Consider the following 24,383-nt stretch of genomic DNA (forward strand, 5'->3'; position numbering starts at 1 on the left):
ATGACTTGTGGACTTCAACTCCCAGAATTCCTCAGCCACAAACTTGGCCCTTTTATGACTTGTGGACTTTGCTGGCTGAGGAATTCTGGGAGTTGAAGTCCACAAGTCTTAAAGTTGCCAAGGTTGAGAACCCCTGTTCTAGGAGGTGAGCAGGTCTATTTCATAGGCGTGAACTGGCCCCCACCGCACCCCACCCCCCAGCCAACAGCTTGCAAAACAGGCCATCTGCACCGTCTCCAAGATCAGCTTTAGGTTGCGTGCTGCACTTGGCATAGGTTCCTTCAAAGCAATTAAGCCATTTTCTGCTGCCAGTGCATCAGAGTACAAGGTGAGCCAAAAGGTGATTATTATCCAGGCAGGCCTTGGCAAATGCCCAGGATTACAGCAATATTATCTGTGAGCTCCAGAAAGCTCAGGGCACTTGACAAAAAAAAAAAAAAAAAGCCAGGTAGTTTGGCAAGCGACCATAGTCCATCGGCGGCTTGGGTGGCAAACTGAAAGGATGCCAATATGATACCAGGATCGGGCTGAAGTCAGCGTGCAAACACGGTTTAATGCATTTGCATCCTGACATCTGATGCAAGCGGGGTACGCAACTTGCAGTATTCTCACACAATGACGTGATTTGTGGCTTGTCTTTCCTTCATCCTTCCTGAAAGGTAGAAACCAAGAGTTTAAGGAAACCAATGACATCATTCTTCCAATTAATTTTATTCTTCCTTCATGCCACCCAGAGGCTAGAGGACAATACAAATGCCTCATTCATAAGAGGAAAAAAAAAAGCGGAACAATGTTTTCCAATGGTGTCAACTGTTCAATAACCCATGATAGTGCAACAATATCTCTGCCATCATATAAACCAGGGGTGGCCCTTGTATGACTTGTGGACTTCAACTCCCAGAATTCCTGAGCCAGTTGAAGTCCACAAATCATGAAGGCGCCATGCTTCCCCATCTCAGATATAAACCGATGACTTACTCAAACTAGCTAAGTCGTGAGCTCCAGATCTAAGCAGGTCTAGATGACGTGGTCATGAGTGAAGAATTTTGGGTACTGTAGTTCAGCAAGAGATGGAGTGGCTTGGAATGGGCTGGTCACACACTACCAAATCTACACATTTAGAGGTCCACCATCAGAGGCCAGACCTCTTGCTGATGTTACCCAGCCCCTTTACCTTCACAAAAATGATTTTTTTTTTAAGAAACTGAAAGAACACAGGAGCCTACCCGGCTAAGCATTAAAAGAAAAATTAAAAAATAAAATCTAGTGTTGACAATGGATCCATCCTGACTACACACACTGTGATACAGGTAAAGAGCAAGTCCAGAAGCAGAGGGAAAAATCAGTTTGCGAGTGAAGGAAATATTCTGCCTGGGAAAACATGCTGGTTTTTTTTTTTTTTTTCCTTTTTCCTTTTCCAGAAGGCCGTCTCGTTTCCAGCGGTTGGTCAAAGCTTCATGTGAAAGGCAGAACAACATCCTGGACACCAAGTGGGTTCGGTTTTTGCCCCTGTACTTCAGCAGAAGAGATTTCCAAACTTTTGGGACAAGTGAAAGGCAGAGAGAGAGAGAGAAGGACTTAGTACATCTTCTTTACCAGTGGAGGAGAGACAGCAGAAAAGGACCTCAAATTGGATTAACACAAGAGGAAAATTGGATTATAGTCCCAGGGCACCCTCATTCTCTGGGCAAATTCTGCATTAACATCGCCCTTTGCCCTCGCGAGCATGGCAGCTGATCAGCAGGAGAAAAGAGGACCAAAATCCAGGAATTACAGTCAGGTTAGTGACATCTGAAGAAAACAAAGTGCTTCGAATCATTCTCTCCGTTTCTCTGAAGGGTTAGTCTTCCAGCTGCCAGGCCAGGCTGCTCCACCAGAGGAAGAGAAGGGAGGCCTACCCTATCCGTCTTAGGATTTGGATTTGGCAATGGCCAAGCCGATGAGGCCCGCCAGACTGGCCGCCCCCAACGCCATGCCACCGACGATCGCCATGCCAACCAAGCCATCTGTGGAGAGAACAAGGGGGCATCATCCTTGAGGGTCAGTTAAAGACCGACACATTGAAGGGACTTTGGACTGCTGCTTCCGAAAAAGGGGAGGGGGGGCTGGACAAACCCATTGCCATGGCAACCAACTCACCTACTACCTACCCACCCCAGCCTCTTCCAAAGAGTAAGAGCTGCAATGGTTGCCTTCCCGGGGTCAACCAAGATCCCTTGGCCATCAACCCTAGCCAGGGCCCTTCCAGGGTCACAGCAATCGCTGCACAATCTTCAAACATTAACTGCTGTGGAATGTATGTATGCATGCATGTGTGTACAGCTAGTCCTCAACGTACGACCATAATTACGCCCAAATTTCTGTTGCTAAGTGAGACACTTGTTAAAGGGAATTCTGCCCCATTTTACAGAATAACAGAATTGGAAGGGACCTTGGAGGTCTTCTAGTCCAACCCCTTGCTCAGGCAGGAAACCCTATACCAGTGGTGGTGAACCTATGGCATGCATGCCAGAGGCGGCACTCAGAGCCCTCTCTGTGGGCACACGCGCCGTCGTCCCAGCCCCGCCTCCCCCAACGGGCCCTTCCTCACCAGCAGCTCCCCCCCAGAGAAGAGTCACCCCGGGTTGTGGCCCATGCGGAGAAGCGCAGCCAAGGACATGGCAGCCGGGCAGCAGGTACAAGACTCCGCCCCCGTGCCCCGCAGCATCATCGGCTGTGTGGCCGCCATGGTGCTGCAGGGCTGCCTGGGCAATCTGCCGTGGCAGGCGGCCCTGCAGGGGGCGGGGCGGGGCAGAGTAGGTGGGGCAGGAGGTGAGGTGGAGTAGGCAGGGCAGGGGGAAGAGCAGAGTGGGTGGGGGAGGGTGGAGTGGTTTTTGGGCACTCGGTGTCTAAAAGGTTTGCCATCACTGCCCTATACCATTTCAGACAAACGGTTGTCTGAATCTCTTCTTAAAAACCTCCAGTGTTGGAGCATCCACAACTTCAGGAGGCAGGTTGTTCCACTGGTTAATTGTTCTCATTTTCAGGAAATTTCTCCTTAGTTCTAGGTTGCTTCTCTCCATTTTATGACCTTCCTTGCTTCAGTTAAGTGAATCACTGCAGTTAACTTAGTAACCCTGTTGTAAGTGAATCCGGCTTTCCCACTCTGTCTATCAGAGGGTTGCAAAAGATGATGATCACGTGCCCCTGGAACACTGCAACCGTCATAAATACACGCCAGTTGCCAAGTGTCTGAATTTTGATCACATGATCCTGCAACAGTCGTAAGGGTGGAAAACAGTCATGTGCTACTTTTTTCAGTGCTGCTGTAATTTCAAACGGTCACTAAATGAAGAGCTGTAAATCAAGGACTATCTGTATTTATGTACGTATGTATGAATGAGCAACAAAAATGATCAGGGGACTGGAGGCTAAAACAACTAAAGAATAGTTGCTGGAACTGGATACTAGTTTAATGAAGAGATGGACGAGGGGTAACATGATAGCAGGGTTACAATATCTCAGGGGTGGCCACAAGCTATTCTCCAAAGCACCTGAAGGCAGGACAAGAAGCAACAGATGGAAACTAACCAAAGAGAGAAGCAACCTAGAACTAAGGAGAAATTTCCTGACAGTCAGAACAATTAATCAGTGGAATAACCTGCCTCCAGAAGCGGTGAATGCTCCAACACTTGAAGTTTTAAAGAAGAGACTGGACAACCATTTGTCTGAAATGGTACACAGAGTTTCCTGCCTGAGCAGAAAGTTGGACTAGAAGACCTCCAAGGTCCCTTCCAACTATTCTATTCTATTCTATTCTATTCTATTCTATTCTATTCTATTCTATTCTATTCTATTCTATTCTATTCTATTCTATTCTATTCTCTCTATTCTATTCTATTCTATTCTATTCTATTCTATTCTATTCTATTCTATTCTATTCTATTCTATTCTCTCTATTCTATTCTATTCTATTCTATTCTATTCTATTCTATTCTATTCTATTCTATTCCAAATCTCTATTCTATTCTATTCTATTCTATTCTATTCTATTCTCTCTATTCTATTCTATTCTATTCTATTCTATTCCAAATCTCTATTCTATTCTATTCTATTCTATTCTATTCTATTCCAAATCTCCTATTCTATTCTATTCTATTCTATTCCAAATCTCTATTCTATTCTATTCTATTCTATTCTATTCTATTCTATTCTATTCTATTCTATTCCAAATCTCTATTCTATTCTATTCTATTCTATTCTATTCTATTCCAAATCTCCTATTCTATTCTATTCTATTCTATTCCAAATCTCTATTCTATTCTATTCTATTCTATTCTATTCTATTCTATTCTATTCTATTCCAAATCTCTATTCTATTCTATTCTATTCTATTCTATTCTATTCTATTCTATTCTATTCCAAATCTCTATTCTATTCTATTCTATTCTATTCTATTCTATTCCAAATCTCTATTCTATTCTATTCTATTCTATTCTATTCTATTCTATTCTATTCTATTCTATTCTATTCTGCTCTGCTCTGCTCTGCTCTACTCTACTCTTTACAAATAAAACTAGTTTGCTGAGAGAGGACTACCTCCCATTTTTATAGTTCTCTCGATAGAAATAACACTCCTTAATCATCCAGGTTCGTCGCACTTGTTAAAAGCCAAGGTTTCATGTGCCTGGGCAATTTCAATTCATGATTAATGTGAGGTTAGTCCATGTTTTGGTCTCCCAACTGTGAAACTCTGTGTTGCTCAATTCTTTACAAAAGCGAGGTAACCCAAGAGGTTGATAAGGATAAGCCCAGGTTGGGAAGGATCACATTAGCCGTTGTTCTTTGGGCTGGGATCCAGTGCAATTGAACTGAGTTTAAAAAAGGCCTGGCTGTCTCTACCCCACCTCTGCCCCCCTAACCTTTCTGCATGGCTTTCTTGATCAGTTTTTCCATCTCCAAGGCTTGTGTGTTGCTCGGCTCAGTCTTCAACAGGCCCCGGATGTACTTCAGAGCCTTCTCATATTCCTGTCGTGGAGGAAAAAAAAGAGCATATCCGGGGTTAATCATATCTTGAGGTTTAGCAAGCAGGCTGAGGGTGGTGTTAATATAACAACAACAACAACAACAACAACAACAACAATAATAATAATAATAATAATAATAGGCGCCTTAGGTGCAATCCCAAAACAACTGGAGCACCACTTGAACACCATTGGCATTGACAAATTTGCCATTAGTCAATTGCAAAAGGCGGCCTTACTAGGAACTGCTTCCATCCTGCAACGATACCTGTAATACCATCAAACATCCACATCTGTCTTTCCCAGGTCCTGGGTAAGGACTCAATAGGTAGACAAAATGCCAAATCCAGTCTGAACATCTGGCTGACTGTGCGATGATCCAAAATAATAATAATGTTTTCATTTTATGTTAGGATTGATGTATATTTTCTCAAGATTCATGTATGTGTATCTGCATTTGGGACATGATCAAAAACCACAAACTCCATTATCTTTTTCTTTCTGAAACAACTGTATTTTTTTTTCTTTAAACCCAGACGCTCAGATTTCTCCCTAGTCTTATAGGAGCATTTTCTCTTCTTCTCTCATTCTTAAAATTCTAGAGACTTGGGTTATCCTCAACTTACAACAGTTCATTTAATGACCGTTCAAAGTTACAACAGCACCAAAAAAAAAGAGACTTAGGACCATGTGGCCGTACTTATGACCGTTGTAGCATCCTCACGATCATGTGATCGGAATTCAGATGCTTCGCAACCAACTCATATTTATGATGTCTGCAGGGTCCTGGAAGGAGGGGGGGGATCATTTGATCATCTTTTGTGACTTCTGACAAGCAAGTCAATGGGGGAAGCCAGATTCAGCTAACAACCGTGGTACCAAGTTGACAACTGTGGCAACGAAGGTCGTAAAATGGAGAGAACCAACCTAGAAATAAGGAGAAATGTGTAAAATGGGGCAAAACTCACTTTAACAAATGTCCCACTTAGCAGCAGAAGTTTTGGGCTCAGTCGTGGTTGTAACTCGAGGACCACCTGTGCCGTTAACATTACTAGAAACTTCAATGATTAGATGGGCAAAAATTTTCGGATATAATATAGAATTGGAGAAATGGGAAAAAATATGGGAAATAAATATAAAATTGACTCTGTTGGCGGCATTCAAGGAAAACCAATTGAAGATGTTTTACAGATGGCATCTTCCACCAGCAATGCTTGCCAAGATGTTCCAGAACAATTCGCCAACATGCTGAAAATGTAAAAAAGTACATGGAACGTATTATCATTTATGGTGGACATGCCCAGTTGCAAAAAAATACTGGACTACAATAAGAAAACGGATCCAAGAAATAATAGACCAACCTGTAGACTGGAAACCAGAGATCTTTTTGTTGGGTATTTTAAACAGAAAATATAGTAAAGAAATATGGTATTTAATTTTACATATAATAATGGCGGCAAGAATAGCATATGCACAATGCTGGAAAAATGAGAATATACCATCAGACGAAGAAGTGATAAGAAAAATCCTGGACTGTGCTGAGATGGACAAATTAACAAAAGAGATAAAAGAAAAGGAAGACACAGAGTATTATATAACATGGAACAAGTGGTATGTCTGGTTGGAGACTAGAAATAATAGAGGAGAATAAATATGGAAAAGTCAAAAGTGAAAATATGTGTATAATAATGTATAATAATAATATGAATTATTCTTATTAAGAAGTAGAACATGAAGGAAGAAAAATATAAATAAGAAATAATGGGGCAATAAGGACATATATTCTAAAGAAGAATAAAGGGGGAAATGTAAATAATAGATTACCGTTACACAATCGCTGTAAAAAAAAAAAAAGGGAGAGGAGTATATATTGTGTGTGTATGTGTGTTATGTTTTGCCTTGTTTTGTTTTGTTTTGTTGGTTAATAATAATAATAATAAAAAAAACATTACTAGAAACTTGCCAGTCTGAAAAGTACAATTCTCCTGCCGTTTCCTTAACAGCCCCGGGAAACCAGGGTGGATCCCTTTTGAGCCTTTCTCCACCCATTATGCGGCTGTGGGCTGTGCCCTCTCTTATCTGACCGTTTCCTAGGCAACCTTTCTTTGCCCCTTCGCTCAAGGCCATTCTCACCTACCATTACAGGTAGAGACAATAGGGCAGAGGTGGTCCCGTAAGTAGACAGTTATGAGGATTAAAAGGGCAAAAATCAACTTCACCTATGTAATGACTATAGATCCATTCCAAGGTTACAGAGAGAGAACCCAAAGGTAGATATTAAACACAACATAATTCTCCATGTTCAGGGCCTGGATACCTAAAAATCAAATACAGATAGTCCTCAGCTGAGCCCGGCGGTTCCATCGCTATGTAAAATGGTTCCATTTTACGGCCTTTCTGGCCATAGTTGTTAAGTGAATCACTGCAGTTCTTAATTTAGTGGTAACACGGTTGTTCAGTAAATCTGGCTTCCCCATCAACTTTGCCTGTCAAAAGTTCCCAAAAGGAGATAGCAGGATCCCGGGACACTGCATCCGTCATAAGTATGAGTCAGTTACCAAGCATCTGAATTTCAGTTACGTGACCAGGGGCATGCTGCAACGGTCGTAAGTGTGAAAAACAATCGCAAGTCACTTATTTTCAGTGCCACTGTGACTTTAAACATTGCTAAATGAATGGTTACAAGTAGAGGACTACTTCTAGTGGAAACAAACAAGACGACATTGGTCCAATTTGCCACTGCTAGAACAAAATGGAGGAATATCCAATTTACCACAGCTAGAACAAAATGGAGGACTATCCAGAACAAAATGGAGGAGTATCCAATTTACCACAGCTAGAACAAAATGGAGGACTATCCAGAACAAAATGGAGGAGTATCCAATTTGCCACTGCTAGAACAAAATGGAGGACTATCCAGAACTTGGGCCTAGGAAGACCTCAAAGAACCTGAGGTTCTCCAGATGTTAGTAGCTGGGGAACATTCAAAGCAATAACCCCAATACATGAGGAAGAGATCATGCTTTTCCATTCTTCCTTTCTGCTGTAATCAGTGAACATGTTGATGTCTGGCATCCCAGATGTTTTTGAGAGGACCATCACTTACTCACTGGAGGGAGGTTCAACAGAGAGACAACAACTTCCAGACGTCCCAAAGGTGCTTTTTCTTTGAAGACATTTTACTTCTCATCCAGGAAGCTTCTTCAGCTGTGACTGGATGGTGGGGAATGGAAGGACCACCATCCAGTCAGAGCTGAAGAAGCTTCTTGGATGAGAAGCGAAACGTCTTCAAAGAAAAACAAGGAAGTCCAGTGGCCTCATGAAAAAGGACCTGGATGACTGAGACTCTCCATAGACAAAAACTTCCAGACCATCCCACCATGTTTTTGAGCTGGAGAGGGTTCAGTTCAATTCACCTCACCCTGCAATCTCAGTAGCTTATCTGTTGCACCACACAGAAGCTTCAAAACAGGCCTGGACTTCCTTCCATTCACCATCCCCCTTCCATTCCTGCTCTTAAGGCTGGATATCCTATAGCTGGCTCAAGTGGGATTTCCTCTTGAGCAAACACAAGGAGGAATGCACTGTTCACCCAGCTGTGCTTTGCACAGATCCCTCCCTCAGACCCAAGTTGCTTCTTATCTGCACTGTTGCCTCCAACAACACGCCCAAGGATCGAAGAGTTATGATCATGGCACTGTGGCAGTCCATAAAAAGTCCAGATAAGAGGATCAGTCAAAGACAGATAAGGATGGACAACACCCTGCTTTCCATGAAGTTTATGAAGCCAAGATTAGTTGTCAGAGATAAAGCAAAGGCCAAGTTAACGGGAGCCATGGGGAGAGTCAACTCCACACACAGCCAAGGTTGGGGAGATAGTTACATCCCTCAAGTTCCTCTTTCACAATCACACCCTCCACGTTCGAGAAGATGAGACAAAACAACAGGTGCTGTTTACTTCCACCAAGACCAGGAGATGGTGAAATTTATTTTCAAATGCGAAGGAAGAAAAGCGCTGGCGGTAGAGGAACAGTTTTTAAACATCCCTGTAAAGAGGTCTGTTTTGAGGTAAGGTTAAAAAAACAAAATAAAAGTCAGTGTGCAGGAAAGATTAGTGCAATGTTTTCTTTTCTGCCTCATCAAAACCTTTCTAAAGGCAAACCAGTTCCCAGGTCAATCACTTAGCTTAAAATCTGTATTGGCTGTTCCCTGAAGGCATTTGCCTAAATGCTAAAAGACCGTCAATCCTGGCCTGGACCAACCAGTCCGTTCGGGGTTGTTAAAAAGGACAGAAATAACTCTTGGAGAAAGCAACTGGCGGCAGTTCCCAAAGCACCATGTAATCCCAGGACAAGGAGAGAATATTAGAAAAGATGCTTAAACCGACTCCATTTTAACTCTCTTTGGTACGGGTAGTTCTCGACAGTTCATTTAGTGCAGTGGTTCTCAACCTGTGGGTCGGGACCCCATTTGGGGTCGAACGACCATTTCATGGGGGTCGCCAAACAACGCAGTCCGCCATTTTTTTTCCCCTTTTCCTTAGCTGTGCTACTCCCTTTTATTCTATTGGCTTTTGAAAGCCAATAGAATAGAGTCTCTTGAATAGAGTCTAATTCTATTGGCTTTCAAAAGCCAATAGGAATTGTCCAGGTTGTCTCTGCCCTGCTGAGCCCGCCAAAAGTCCCATTCTGCAAACGGTGCTGCACCAGTTGAGTAGTCCTCGACTTACGACCAGTTGAGTAGTCCTCGACTTACGACCAGTTGGGGGTCACAGCATTAAAAAGGTTGAGAACCACTGATATAGAAGATGATTTGAAAAGAGAGGTAGGAACGTGGTCAGTCAAGCATCATTGAGTCATGGTGGCACAATGGTTAGAATGCAGCATTGCAGGCTTCCAAGATCAGTAAAGGGCGGACCCAGATTGTTGGGGGCAATAAGCTGACTCTGCAAACTGCTTAGAGATGGCTGTAAACCACTATGAAGTGGTATATAAGTCTAAGTGCTATTGCAACTGCCCTTCCTTCCTTCCTTCCTTCCTTCCTTCCTTCCTTCCTTCCTTCCTTCCTTCCTTCCTTCCTTCCTCCGTTCCCTTCCCTTCCCTTCCCTCTGAGTGGTTGGAATGCAGCATTGCAGGCTAACTCTGCCCACTGCCAGGAGTTCAATCCTGACCGGTTCAAGGTTTGACTCAGCCTTCCATCCTTCTGAGGTCGGTAAAAAGAAGACCCCGATTGCTGGGGGCAATACGCTGACTCTGTAAACCACTTAGAGAGGGCTGTAAAGCACTATGAAGCGGTAAATAAGTCTAAATGCTATTGCTATCCCAAAGATGCTTTTATTCCCCCAAAAGGCAACTAGACTCCCTTGGGTTTTTTTTTTCCCTTTGAAAATGTTTCACTTCTCATCCAAGACGCTTCCTCCGTCAGCCAAGCATCTTTCTCATGTCCCTCGAAGAAAGAGCTCAAAATTTGGATTCCCTCTTTTTTTTTAACAGAACGTTACTTCTTTTGGCTTGCAATCCCAAACTGCTGTGATTTTGGTATAAAAATGAGCCGAGGTGGCGCAGCAGTTAGAGTGCAGTACTGCAGGCCACTTTAGCTGACTGTGTTCAGCAGGTCAGCGGTTCAAATCTCACCGGCTCAAGATTGACTCAGCCTTCCATCCTTCCGAGGTCAGTAAAGTGAGGACCCAGATTGTTGGGGGCAATGTATGTGTGTATGTATGTATGTATGTATGTATGTATGTATGTATGTGTATATATATATATATATATATATATATATATATATATACACACACATACACATACACATACATACATACATACATTGCTTACTGGTGTACACCGCTTAGAGAGTGCTTTCACTTAAAGCGGTATATAAGTCTCATAAATAAATAAATAAGGCCAGCTGATCGAAATTGAGCACAGCCATATCTGGAAGTGGACCTTCCGGCAAATTCCAGAAAAGTGACAAGGGGGGCCATCTACAAGCTTACCTTAAGCCGGTAATTGGCTACCGCAAGGTAGAATACGTAGTCCCGTTGTTCTTCTTTGTTTCCCTTGAGCAACAGTTCTATAAATAAATAAATAAATAAATAAATAAATAATAAAGGCAAAGGGAAGAAAATGGATGTACGTGGCTTTCTAATATAGGTAGCTCTCAACTTACAACAGTTCACTTAGTGACCGTCCGAATTTACAATGTCAATGAAAAAAAAAGTGACTTACGACCAATTTTCACACTTAACGACCTTAGGCAGTGGGACACTGCAACCAGCAATTGCCAAGGATCCAAATTTTGATCATGTAACTGAGAGAATGCTGCAACAGTCATGTTTTAAAAAAAAGGGTTCATCAAGTCACTTTTTTTCCAGTGCTATTGCAACTTTGAACGGTCACTAAACGTTGTTAAGTCGAGAACTATCTGTAATGTGATGAAATTTTTGCCTCCCCTGTTTGTCCAACAGCAGAGCTGAATCCTTGAGGAATTAAAATACACACTGGCCCTGAACAAAGACATCACACAAATTCAGCCTCCAGGTTCAAGAGTATTTTTAAAGGGAGCTACTGTATTTTTAGGCATTTGGGTTCTCAGCCATTACCTTGGATGGCTGCTAAATTACAAGTGCCGTGGCGCATTTGGGCCACAGAATCGGTGGGCAAGCACGCACACGTGCAGTTTCACTTGCACGAGTAGCAGGCGAGCACCTGCGCAAAGCTCCATTTGTGCAAGCGGCGGGCACACGTGTCCGCTCCTTGTGCAGATCCATCCCCTCTTTCTCTCCCCCCCCCTCCACCAGTCCGCAAAGCCGGAAAGATTGGGGAACTGCTGCTTTAGTCCACCTGAATCTAGCTACTGAGGTTAGTTAGGACAATCCTTTGGCAAAATAAATAAAACAAAAAAATGTTTTCCTTCAAATGTGGAAGCATACACTCAAGAAGCACAACTCAGTATTTAAAATGCTTTTCCCCAAATTCCAAAAGAACTAGCAAAAATTTTTTTTAAAAAAAGTTGGTTTAATAGCAACAGAGAACGCTGACTCTTACGAGTCTTATTTGTGTTTCCTGTATATCCCAGTAGAGACTTTTTAAGGTCAATCACTTATTTTAAAGTCCACACCATTCAAAAGTAAATACAGTGAGGCTCATCAAATTAAAAGCCAAATGTCAGTCATCCTCGGAAAAGGAAAAAGTGCCCGCTGCTGAGAGCCAAACATTGATATTTCTTATGAAAGAGGACCTTGCTTGACACGTATCAGGTAGGAAACTATATTATTCACAAATTAGATGTTTCTACCAGACTAGAATCTTTTTCTACAATAATTTTTGGCCCCGGTTTCTAAAAGAGGCAAGCGTCTCCAAACTGACAGCCTTCGGTTTGGTGGAGAAGTGGTACAAGTAGTCCTCAACTTACAACCACAACTGAGCCCAAAATGTATGTTGCTAAGTGAGAAATTTGTTAAGTGAGTTTTGCACCATTTAACAACTTTTCTCACCCCATTTGCTAAGTGGATTTAAATCATGATTGTTGAGTGAATCTAGATTCCCCATTGAGTTTGCTCGTCAGAAGTTCGCAAAAAAGGATCACATGATTCCGGGACACGGCAACCGTCATAAATGTGAGCCGGTTGTCAAGCATCCGGATGTAAATCACGTGATCATGTGAAAAATGGTCATAAGTCACTTTTTTCAATGGAGTCGTAACTTGAAACGGTCACTAAATGAACTGTTGTAAGCCAAGGACTACTCGTATAAGGATAATCATTATATAGAGAGAAAATAGGTTCAGAGAGGTCAGTCCCACCAGACAGAGAGGAGATCACTGAGGACTAGGAACATGCTAAGGTTTAAATGAACTGTTGTAAGCCAAGGACCACATGAACAACTCCCCAGATTTAACATGGTCAGTTCAGCTGAAGAGTGGAAAAAGCTCTTAAGCTTCCTACCACTGCAGTGTAGTGTGTCATGTTTGAAAGATGACACACTAGAACAGACACGTCAAACACAAGGCCCGGGGGCCGGATGCGGCCCACAAAGTGGTTTCATGTGGCCCGCAAAGACATCCTGGAAACAGGCCACCCAGGAGCCCATGTACAATTTTGTGGCGGCCATTTACGCTGATACACATTCAGTCTTAGCTCCACAAGGCCGTCTGGAAACAGTGAGGAACCAGCCCCTGCCGCATCGGCCCTGCCCCCTGGGTGCATGCTGGGGAGATGTCACCCTTTGTGAGGAATGAAGAAATGCACCATCACCTGGAAGTGGCCAGCAAATGGCCCTCGCCTACTTCACATATCCGGCGCGAACGATGTAGAGCTGGCCATGCCCACCCAATAGGCCAAACCCATCCCATCCATGCCCACCCAGTAGGCTGCACCAACCCTGGCCACACACCCCTGCCCCCCCCCGCCGAGGCCAACCGCAATGCAGATGCAGCCCTCAATGAAATTGAGTTTGTCACCCCTGCACTAGAATTTCCGTAACTGCCCTTTCAATCCTCTGCCGTATCTCTAAGGCCTAACAGGTGAAAGACAACATTCATCTTATGAAAGGAACTACGGGGATTTATTCTTAAGAAAGAGTTTCGTAAGGGAGATCCAGAGTGCCCCTTTGCAGCTGGCCTAAGGCTCACCTTCCAAAAGTACAATGCCCCTTTTGATGTCCTCATTGTATTTGCTGCGGACCAGGCACCAAGCATACTCGAACTGTGTTCCTTTGGAGATGTTGCCTGCGCTTTGCTCAGAATTGAACTTCTTCTCGAATCTCTGGAGAACAGAAAAGAGAAAGGCTAGATCAGTGGTTCTCAACCTGTGGGTCGGGACCCCATTTGGGGTCGAACGACCATTTCACGGGGGTCGCCAAACAACGCAGTCCGCCATTTCCGCCCCCCCTTTTCCTTAGCTGTGCTACTCCCTTTTATTCTATTGGCTTTTGAAAGCCAATAGAATAGACTCTCTTGAATAGAGTCTAATTCTATTGGCTTTCAAAAGCCAATAGGAATTGTCCAGGCTGTCTCTGCCCTGCTGAGCCCACCAAAAGTCCCAGTCTGCAAATGGTGCTGCACCAGTTGAGTAGTCCTTGACTTACGACCGGTTGAGTAGTCCTCGACTTACGACCGGTTGGGGGTCGCGGCATTAAAAAGGTTGAGAACCACTGGGCTAGATGGAGGGTAAGGATGGATGGACGGCAAGGACGCCCATCTTCAAATCTTCAATTGCCAGCGCCCCTCATTGCCCCAAATCATTGATTCCACACACACAAACACACACACACACACACACACACACATGGGAAGTTTCCTCACATTGCTTATATAATTGGTCTATTGTCCTCATTACAGCAGGTTTTCTAGCAAGATCTCTCTCCTTGCTTTGAACGAGAGCCTCCTGCAACACGATCCTTTCTAGCTGTGATTTGTTAAGTGAACCCATCATCTTCAATGCTGGCCAGGCTAGAAGAAACTGCTGGAAATTCCATCCTGGGAAAGGCTGCACTACTAGAAATAGACTAGGATGAATTTCTGTTTAATTTGTGTTTTCCAGCTGGGTGAGAATTAAGTCATTTACCAAAAGGAAAGGTGATAAACCTACTGGAAAAATCAGCCTTATTTTATTGATTGTATATAGCAGTGGTGGTGAACCTATGGCACGGGTGCCAGAGGCGGCACTCAGAGCCCTCTCTGTGGGCACGCGCGCCGTCGCCCCAGTCCTAGGCCTTCAGCTGGGTTTTATAAAATCTTTTCACTTTAGGCCTCTGTCACCGTATGCAAAAAAAAAAAAGGTTCAATCAGTCAATTTCAACTTCTCGCGGGAAAAAAAAAAGATCTTGCAAAGTTGGAATTGATTGAACTTTTTAATCCCACCCAGTCTACTGTTATCACCGCAGCCACACCCACCCAATGGGCCACGCCCATCCAATGGGCCACACCTAGCCATTGGGACACACCCACCTGGCACTCGACAAGTATAAGTGGGTTTTGGGTTGCAGTTTGGGCACTCAGGCTCTAAAAAGTTCACCATCACTGATATATAGGTAGTGCTCAACTTACAACCATTCATTTAGTGACCAATTTAAAGCTGCAACGGGACTGACGAAACTGACCTATAACTGCTGCTTTTCACTCTTACGACAGTTGCAGCATCCCCACATGGTCACGTGACTAAAATTCAGACACTTGCCAAGTGACTCCTATTTATGACGGTTGCAGTGTTCCAGGGACCACGCGATCACCTTTTGTGGCCTCCTGCCCAGCAAAGTCAATGGGGAAGCCAGATTCACTTAACAACCGTGTGACTAGCTCCAGTGATTCACTTAACAACTGTGGCAGGCAAGATCGTAAAAGGGGGCAAAACTCACTTAACAAATGTCTCATTCAGCAACCGAGGTTTTTGGCTCAATTGTGATCGTAGGTCGAGGACTATCTGGTACAGTAAATCTTATTTTGGGGGATAGCATCGCTTCTCGTGTAAACTATGGTGTTTGCAGGAACGTCTGCTAGTCCGTCATTCATTCCTAGGTACAGATAATCCTCAACGTACGACCGCAATTGAGCCCAGAATTGATGTTGCTAAGTGAAAAATTTGTTAAGTGAGTTTTGCCCCATTTTACGAATTTTCTGGCCCCATTTGTTAAGTGAATCACTGCAGTTCTCAAATTAGTAACACAGCTGTGAAGTGAATCTGGCTGACTTTGCTTGTCGGAAGGTCGCAAAATGGGATCACATGACCCATGGGACACCTCAACCGTCATAAATGTGAGTCAGGTTGTCAAGCATCCGAATGTAAATCACTGTGACCATGGGGAATGCTGAAAACGGTCATAAGTGTGAAAAATAGGCGTAAGTTGTTTTTTTTCAGTGCCGTTGCCGCTTCAAACAGTCACTAAATGAACTGTTGTAAGGTGAAGACTTGCCTGCATTAATCCTAAGTTATCATGAAGATCAAGCAAGATGAACAGAGATAAATTCTTCGGCACTGTCATCCATCTGCAAGTTTCCCCAAGATATGGCGGCTGGCACTATTGTATGTTTACAATGTGGGGTTCTCAACTCAGAACGAGTCTCTGGAGATTCCCAGTCATCCAGGTCATGATTGTCCCAAAGGTTTTTTCAGGACGCAAATGGACTTTCTTGTTTTTCTTTGAAGACGTTTTGCTTTTCATCCTAGAACAGGGGTAAGCAACCTTGGCTCTTTTATGACTTGTGGACTTCAACTCCCAGAATTCCTGAGCCAGCATGAGAGAAACTATGGCCCCCCTCATGACTCGTGGACTTCAACTCCCAGAATTCCTGAGCCAGCATGGCTCAGCTTGGAAACCTCTCCCTTTCCCATCAGCATGGCTGGCTCAGGAATTCTGGGAGTTGAAGTCCACGAGTCATAAAAGAGCCAAGGTTGCCTACCCTTGTCCTAGAAGCTTCTTCAGCCCTGACTGGATGGTGGGGAATGGAAGGATTTATACTCCTTGCAGACAGCTGGTCGTTTGCCTTCTTTCAGAGAGTCGTTGAGGCCACCTGGAGGTTTACCTGTGTCCTCAATTGTCTCAAAGGTGCTTTTTCAGGAGGCAACTGGACTTTCTTGTTTTTCTTTGAAGAGCTTTCGCTTCTCATCCAAGAAGCTTCTACGGCTCTGACTGGGTGGTGGTAAATCCTTCCAAATCCTTCCATTCCCCACCATCCAGCCAGAACCGAAGAAGCTTCTTGGATGAGAAGCAAAACGTCTTCAAAGAAAAAGAAGGAAGTCCAGTTGCCTCCTAAAAAAAACATGTTTGGGACAACTCAGAACAAAGGATTCTCAAAAAGAGGGTTCAGCTGGACAGGCTGAACTAGAACTAAGGAGAAACTTCCTGACAGTTAGAACAATTAACTAGTGGAACAACAACCTGCCTCCAGAAGCGGTGAATGCTCCAACACTGGAGGTTTCTAAGAAGAGACAGCCATTTGTCCAAAATGGTATAGGGTTTCCTGCCTGAGCAGGGGGTTGGATTAGATGACCTCCAAGGTCCCTTCCAACTTTGCTACTACTACTACTACTATTAACAGGCCTTCCTGGCGAGAGACCCAAGCTGTGCTAAAATATGGTCCACTGAATTTCTGACTATACAGGTAGTCCTTGAGTTATGTCTACAACTAAGCCCAACCTTCCCACTGCTAAGCAAGGCATCTGTTGCGTTGCGCCCTATTGTATGACCTTTCTTTCTTGCCACGGTCGTTAAGCAAATCGCTGCAGTTGCTAAATGAATCATGCAGTTAAGATGCTTTTCTGAAAAGGCAACGAGACTTCGTTTTTCCCTTTGTTAGGAAAAAGAAAGTCCCGCTGCCTTTGGAAAAAAAAGGATCTTTGGGAGAAGCACGGCCTGGATGACTGGGTGTCTCCATAGACATGGGGTCGTTAAGCGATTCTGGTTCCTCCCATTGATTTTTTTGCTTGTCAGAAGACAAGTGGGAAGGTCGCAAATGGCGATCACCTGACTCCGGGATACTGCAATTTGTCATAAATATGAACCAGTTGCCAGGCGCCTGGCTTTTGTTCATGTGGCCGTGAGGATGCTGCAACAGTCGTAAGTGGGAGAAATGGTCATAAGTTACTTTTTACAGTGCCGTGGTAACAAAAAGATTTGGTGAAAGATAAAAAGTGCAGGGCAGAGGGGACAAACCCGCCACCCCCCCCCAAAGGAATAGAAAATATGAACAGAGAGTCTCTTTTTCTACCAATAAAAATCTGCAGCTTCTTATTGTCTTTCTAGAATAGATGAAAAACATATAGCATGGCAGCTCCCTGCCCCCCTCTCCCCATGCAGGATATTCTCAGGGTCTTTGCGCCCTCTACAGGGCAAGAAAAAAGCTGCAATTCCCTCATTTTTCAATTTTGCGGTCAGAACGCCTCGCCCAAACAATAAATAAGTAAAATGAAAATATTTTGGGGGAATGAATGAATGAATGAATGTGATCCCCTCTCTCTGCGAGAGAGGGCAATTCTCCACAGCCAGCAAATAGCTTTGGAGATTCTTCCAGCTAATCACAATTTATCACTCTCATGTTTTAGCATGCTGTGCAATTCTCAATGATTTGCAATTTAGCATCCTGTGCAATTCTCAATGATTTGCAATTTAGCATCCTGTGCAATTCTCAACGCTGGCTCAGAGCCCAAGGACCCCAGGGTAATACAGGTAGTCTTCGACTTACGATCACAATTGAGCCCAAAATCTGTTGTTCAGCGAGGCATTTACTAAGTGAATTTTGCCCCACTTTATGGCCTTTCCTGCCCGAGTTGTTAAGTAAATCACTAGCGGTGGCTCAGTTAATAGCAGGGTTGTTAAACGAATCAGGCTTCCCCATTGACTTCTCAAGCTTCTTAGAAGGCCGCCAAAGGGGATCACATGACCCCCGGAGACACTGCAACCGTCACATATATGAGTCAAGTTGCCAAGTGTCTGAATTTTGATCACGTGACCATGGGGAGAGATGCAAGGGTCATAAGTGAAAAACACAGTCGTAAGTCACTTTGTTCAGTGCCCTTGTAACTTTGAAAAGTCACTAAATGAACTGTTGTAAGCCGAGGACAACCTGTACACAGAGAGGTCTGAAGCTGCAAAGCTGATAGCGAGGCTTTAGACCAGTGGTTCTCAACCTTTTTAATGCCGCGACCCCCAACCTGTCGTAAGTCGAGGACTACTCAACCAGTCGTAAGTCGAGGACTACTCCACTGGTGCAGCACCGTTTGCAGAATGGGACTTTTGGCGGGCTCAGCAGGGCAGAGACAGCCTGGACAATTCCAATTGGCTTTTGAAAGCCAATTAGAATTAGACTCTGTTCAAGAGAGTCTATTCTATTGGCTTTCAAAAGCCAATAGAATAAAAGGGAGTAGCACAGCTAAGGAAAAGGGGGAAAAAATGGCGGACTGCGTTGTTTGGCGACCCCCGTGAAATGGTCGTTCAATACCAAATGGGGTCCCGACCCACAGGTTGAGAACCACTGCTTTAGACTCTTGTTTTTTTCTTTGAGATAAGGTTCAAAATGAGGTTCTTGTGCAAATAAACTATGAGGAGAAGAAACCACATCAACTTTGGACACCAGGTACCAGCATGAAAAATAAACGCTAAATGCAACACACATTCAATGGACATCCTTCCCCCAATCAAGTTGGTCCACCTTCTCTAACTGGTCCCAAAGGTGCTTTTTCAAGAGGCAACTGGACTTTCCTGTTTTTCTTTGGAGACATTTCGCTTCCCATCCAAGCTTTTTCAGCTCTGACTGGATGGTGGGGAATGGAAGGATTTATATTCCTTGCAGACAGCTGGTCATTTGTCTTCTTTTAGAGTCGTTGAGGCCACTTGGAGGTTCATCTGTGTCCTCAGGGTCACCTGAATAGTGCAAATGGTGTGGAGTCTTCTTGGCTGCAGGATGTTTTCTGCCCCGTGTCCCTTCGCTGTTGAAGACAGGCACAGACTGTTGGGGATGAGTCTGTGCGCCTGTCTTCAACAGCGAAGGGACACAGGGCAGAAAACATCATACAGCCAAGAACATTCCACACCCATTTGCACTACTCAGGTGACCCTGAGGACACAGGTAAATCTCCAAGTGGCCACAATGATTCTCTAAAACAAGGGGTGTCAAACTGCCGGCCCACGGGCCAGATGTGTCACCTGGAAGCCGCGCCCACCCCATTGCTGGCAATGGTGAAACCGTCCCGATACGTTCCGCGACGTCACATGTCGCGAGTTTGACATGTCTGCTCTAAAAGAATGCAAATGACCAGCTGTCTGCAAAGAATATAAATCCTTCCATTGCCCCACCATCCAGTCAGAGCTGAAGAAGCTTATTGGATGAGAAGCGAAAGGTCTTCAAAGAAAAACAAGAAAGTCCAGTTGCCTCCTGAAATAAGCACCTTTGGGACAACCAGGACCTGGACAACTAAGAATCTCCATGGAGGTACTTCTCTAACTTGGGGGGGCAGGGAGAAATCCATGTTTTGCAAACTTGCCCTCTTTCTCCACTCCATCTTAAGCAGAGGTAGCCCAAATTTCCGTTGCGAAGCAGGACAGCTGTTAAGTGAGTTTTGCCCCATTTTACGACCTTCCTTGCAACTGTCGTTAAGTGAGCCGGTGCACTTGTTAAGTTATTAACACAGCGGTTAATGAAGTGCATCTGGTTTCCCCACTGACTTTCCTTGCCAGGAGTTCGCAAAAGGGGATCATGTGACCCCGGGACACTGCAACCGTCCTAAATACACGCCCGTTGCCAAGTGACAGGATTTTGACCACACGATGATGGAGATGCTGCAATGGTTTTAATTGTGAAAAATGGTCCTAAGTCACTTTTTGTCAGCTCTGTGGCAACATCAAACGGTCGCTAAACGAATGATTGTATGTCAAGGATTACTTTGAAGATGAAAGAAACCATTTCTTGCGGTAGAACAGGGCTGGAAATTTATTATCTTTCTAAAAATGAAGACTGAACTGCAAATATTTTCAATTAACACAGAACAGCACATATCCAGGTTTGAAAATCAGGTAACACAACGATTCCCTTGAGGATGCTGCTATTTCACTGCACTGATTTTGGCCAGCAAGGACCCAATACTGCCAGAGGGGGTAAAAATGATCCAATGGGATCTCTTACGAAGCATTATGGGAGAACTGCAGAGACAAAGGAACACAGGGACCACAGTGTGTGTGACTGTGTTGCCAGGCACAAAACAATGATTTTTGTTGTTGTTGTTTCTTTGTCTGCGATGGTCAGGCCCACAACTGCAAGCCCAAGCAGATGACAGCTGCCACCATAAAGAAGAATGGAAGGGATTTTTCACCCCCTCTGCACGTTGGAAGATCTTTTTGACTTCAACCGTGGGAAGAAATGGTCAGCTACATTTCTTTTGATAAAGGTCTCAGAAGTGAGTTTTAAAAGCCCTCCGGCAGAGCTTTGACCGGGTTGAGGAGAACATAGTGATCTTCAGTGGAGAGATCACTGGGATCGCCAAAGACTAGGTGTGACGTCTCCCCAGCCTGCTTGACAACCTGTGTTTGCTAAAAATACCTACTCAAAATGTCCTTTGCCCTAAAGCATCCCTTTTGATGCTGTTTGGTTTTTTGTTTTTTTGTTTTTTAGGGAAATGGGAACCTGTCTAAACACTATTATCATTGCAACACCATCACTTCAAGGTCTGAAAACGCTAAGTGAAGCCAAAATAAACCTTAACAGTACATTGCCTCTTGGACAGAAAGAAGCCCGTGGGATTTCCTATCAAAAAAAAAAAAATTGGCAGGCAAGCTATTTCTGGGACTATACAATATTGTACTTGGAGATCCAAAAGTACATCCAGCCCTTCTCATAAAAAGGGCATTCTCTTTTAAAATGAATTCAGCTCCTAGTTCATGGACTTTATGTACACGTCTCTGCTGTTTTCTTGATTTTCCATGGCTTTTTCTCAGATTATTTTTCAACTTCCTGGCCCAGACCTTTCTGAAAACCAAGTTAATTCCCCCATAGTAATCATAGCAGCCTACCGTTGAGTTAGTTAATATTGTTCTACTGAGCAAATTTACCATAAATATGTAACATAAGTGTAATACACAGTACCAAAACAAATTTAGGAGAAATAACCTGCAGGTGTCCTGGACAATTGCCACAATAATTTACTACTTGTTTTTTTTTTGATCCCGCCTTTATTATTTTATTTTAACGCAAGGTGGCAAACATATATAATACTACTTCTTCCTCCTATTTTCCTCACAGCAACTACTCTGTGAGGTGTTTTGGGCTGAGAGAGTGTGATTGGCCCAAAATCACCCAGCTGGATTTCATGCCTAAGGCAGGACCAGAACTCGCAGTCGCCTGGTGATTGGCCCAAAATCACCCAGCCAGCATTCACGCCAAAGGTGGGACTAGAACTCACAGTCTCCTGGTTTCTAGCCTGGTATCTTAATCACTAGACCAGTGTTTCTCAACCTTGATAATTTTAAGGCATGTGGACTTCAACTCCCAGAATTCCACAGCCAGCATTGCTGGCTGTGGAATTCTGGGAGTTGAAGTCCACATGCCTTAAAATTGTCAAGGTTGAGAAACACTGCACTAGACAAAAATGACTCTCAATTTGCCAAACAGCTGGAGCTGTAAGACCTCAACTGTACAGCCACTAGGTAAGATTTTGGACTGGCACTCGTGACTCAGGTTCAAACTCAGGAAAACTCTGTCATGACAACTTACTGGGTGACTCTGAATCTGTTACTTTCTCCCAGCCCAACCTAGATCACAAGGCTGTTGTTGGGAAAGTTTAGTTCCAATGATGTATGTGTATTAGTTGTCAGAAGAGTCCCTTGTCCATCTCCACTCACATTTAATATGCATTTTTCTTTTTATAGTTCCAGGCTACAGGGAAAAAAGCAGGTTTGATCGAGGGAATGCTAGGGGCTGATCTCTACTGAAGAAGTTGCCGCCTTGAGTTGCTTATAAAGAAATAAAGGTGGGATAAAAATGCAATAAATAAGTAAAATAAATAAATTGCTTAACACTAGGAAAGCCTTTGCATGTCTGCAAGTTGTAAAGGATTTGGCGCCCGCTCACTTCCTTTTATTCAGGATACTACATATAAGCGCTATGTGCTTAGAGTTCGAAGCATTCTGTTAGAGACCTGACACACTAGATCAGTGATGGCGAACCTTTTAGAGACCAAGTGCCCAAACTGCAACCCAAAACCTACTTATGCATCGTTGGATGCCGGGTGGGTGTGGCCCATTGGGTGGGTGTGGCCCATTGGGTGGGCATGGCTGTGGTGGTAACAGCAGAATGGGTGGGACTAAAAAGTTCAATCAATCAATTCCAACTTTGCAAGATCTTTTTTTCCCCCGAGAAGTTGAAACTGACTGATTGAACCTTTTTTTTTGTGCACATGGCGGCGGAGGCCTAAAGCGGAAAGGTTTTATAAAACTTAGCTGAAGGCCTAGGACTGGGGCGATGGTGCGCATGCCCACAGAGAGGGCTCTGAGTGCCGCCTCTAGCACCCATCCCATAGATTCGCCACCACTGTACTAGATTCTGTAACAGCTTTGTTCCTTATGCCATCCATCTCGTAAATTCACAAGATTCTTTTTTTTTACCATGTATATATTCAAACTAGACTGGGATGTTTCTCTGTGTCATGTTTGTGTATGTGAGTATATGTATAATGGTATTTTTTGAAAGCTGAATGCAATGAAATTTCATTTTAATGTATGCTGATTGGTGTACAATTAAAGTGACAATGAAGTTTTTATTCTACTCCTCTCAATTCACATTGGATTTCTGCACAGGTGCAGCAACTCAGAATATATCCCATGCTTTTTTGCATAGCAAACAGAAATGATAAAGTGGAAAATACAGGTAGTCCTTAACTTACAATCATAACTGAACCCAAAATTTCAGTTGCTAAGGGAGACAGTTAAGTGAATTTTGCTTCATTTTATGATCTTTCTTGCCAGAGTTGTTAAGTGAATCACTGCTATTAAATTACTAACACAGTTGTTAAGCAAATCTAGTTTTTCCATTAACTTTGCCTGCCAGAAGGTCACATGGCCTCAGGACATTGCAACCATCATAAATATGAGTCAGTTGCCAAACATTTATATCATGTGACCATGGGGATGCTGCAATGGTTGTTAAGTGTGAAATGTGGGTCATGTCACTTTTTGCCGGGCCACTGTAACTATGAACGGTCACTAAATGAACTGTTGTAAGCCGAGGGCTACCTGTAAATCGAAAGGAAGGTAAATGAAAAGAAGCCCGGAGAAGAAGAAAAAAAAGTTCTAATCTATAGAAAGGAATAAAGGATTAAGCACATCTGAAAGCCTTATAAGGATTAAGCAGAGACATACTTAATTAAGAAGCCTATGAGGACATCTAGTCGAGCCTAATTATTACTTTTGAAAATGTATCTTTTTAACATTTATATTTTATTGTGTTTTACTAATGTAGGAGAAATGTTAACCCATATATTGCTAGTCCATGTATGATATCCCATGCGCTAAATAAATAGCCCTGCTGAATCCGAAGCCCAGAATTTCCCCCGGGAGTGGCTGGAGGGGGACACTCAACCTTTCACCCCCTTGTTTTCCGTCTTAGCAACTAAAGGTAGACTGCTCCTGAACTTGGAGGCTTCCCTGAGCCACGCTGGTTCAAAACCCAGGCTGGTGTTACTCACTTTTAGATCCTCCAACGCCACCACCTCGCTCAGCACCGACTCCATCACGCCCAAACACGGAAGCGGCCGCTAGACGGAAGCGGAAACCCGACATTGCTTTTACTTGGAGACTCTCGAACCATCATCTCTATGGTAACTGCTTCGCGCCATCTATTGAAGCCTCCGGGATTTTCAGCCATGCGTGCCTAAGTCCGTGCGGCTCCTTCCGGTGG

At 43.8% G+C, this 24,383-nt stretch overlaps 1 protein-coding gene across 1 annotated transcript; it reads right to left on the reverse strand.

Annotated features, from left to right (window-relative positions):
* Positions 1-692: 692 nt before the first annotated feature.
* On the reverse strand, positions 693-24,306 carry FIS1 (fission, mitochondrial 1). Its single transcript, XM_039327776.1, has 5 exons — positions 24,172-24,306; positions 13,635-13,767; positions 10,999-11,075; positions 4,902-5,007; positions 693-2,006 (listed from the first exon to the last, which is right to left on the reverse strand). The coding sequence occupies exons 1-5, from the start codon at positions 24,214-24,216 to the stop codon at positions 1,909-1,911; spliced, it is 459 nt and encodes a 152-aa protein (XP_039183710.1). The 5' UTR covers positions 24,217-24,306; the 3' UTR covers positions 693-1,908.
* Positions 24,307-24,383: the final 77 nt, after the last annotated feature.

Source organism: Crotalus tigris, unplaced genomic scaffold (genome assembly GCF_016545835.1).
Source record: "Crotalus tigris isolate CLP2741 ecotype Arizona unplaced genomic scaffold, ASM1654583v1 scf7180000024367.1024689, whole genome shotgun sequence".
In the NCBI taxonomy this organism is placed as follows: Eukaryota; Metazoa; Chordata; class Lepidosauria; order Squamata; family Viperidae; genus Crotalus; species Crotalus tigris.

Bases quoted from the DNA above. Each gene is read 5' to 3' on its own strand.
- FIS1 (XM_039327776.1), bottom strand. From the start codon at position 24,216: ATGGAGTCGGTGCTGAGCGAGGTGGTGGCGTTGGAGGATCTAAAA. The intron at 11,076-13,634 runs GTGAGCCTTAGG...ATTTATTTATAG, and splicing joins GGGCATTGTACTTTTGGAAG to AACTGTTGCTCAAGGGAAAC. The intron at 2,007-4,901 runs GTTAGGGGGGCA...TTCTCTCCACAG, and splicing joins CAAGAAAGCCATGCAGAAAG to ATGGCTTGGTTGGCATGGCG.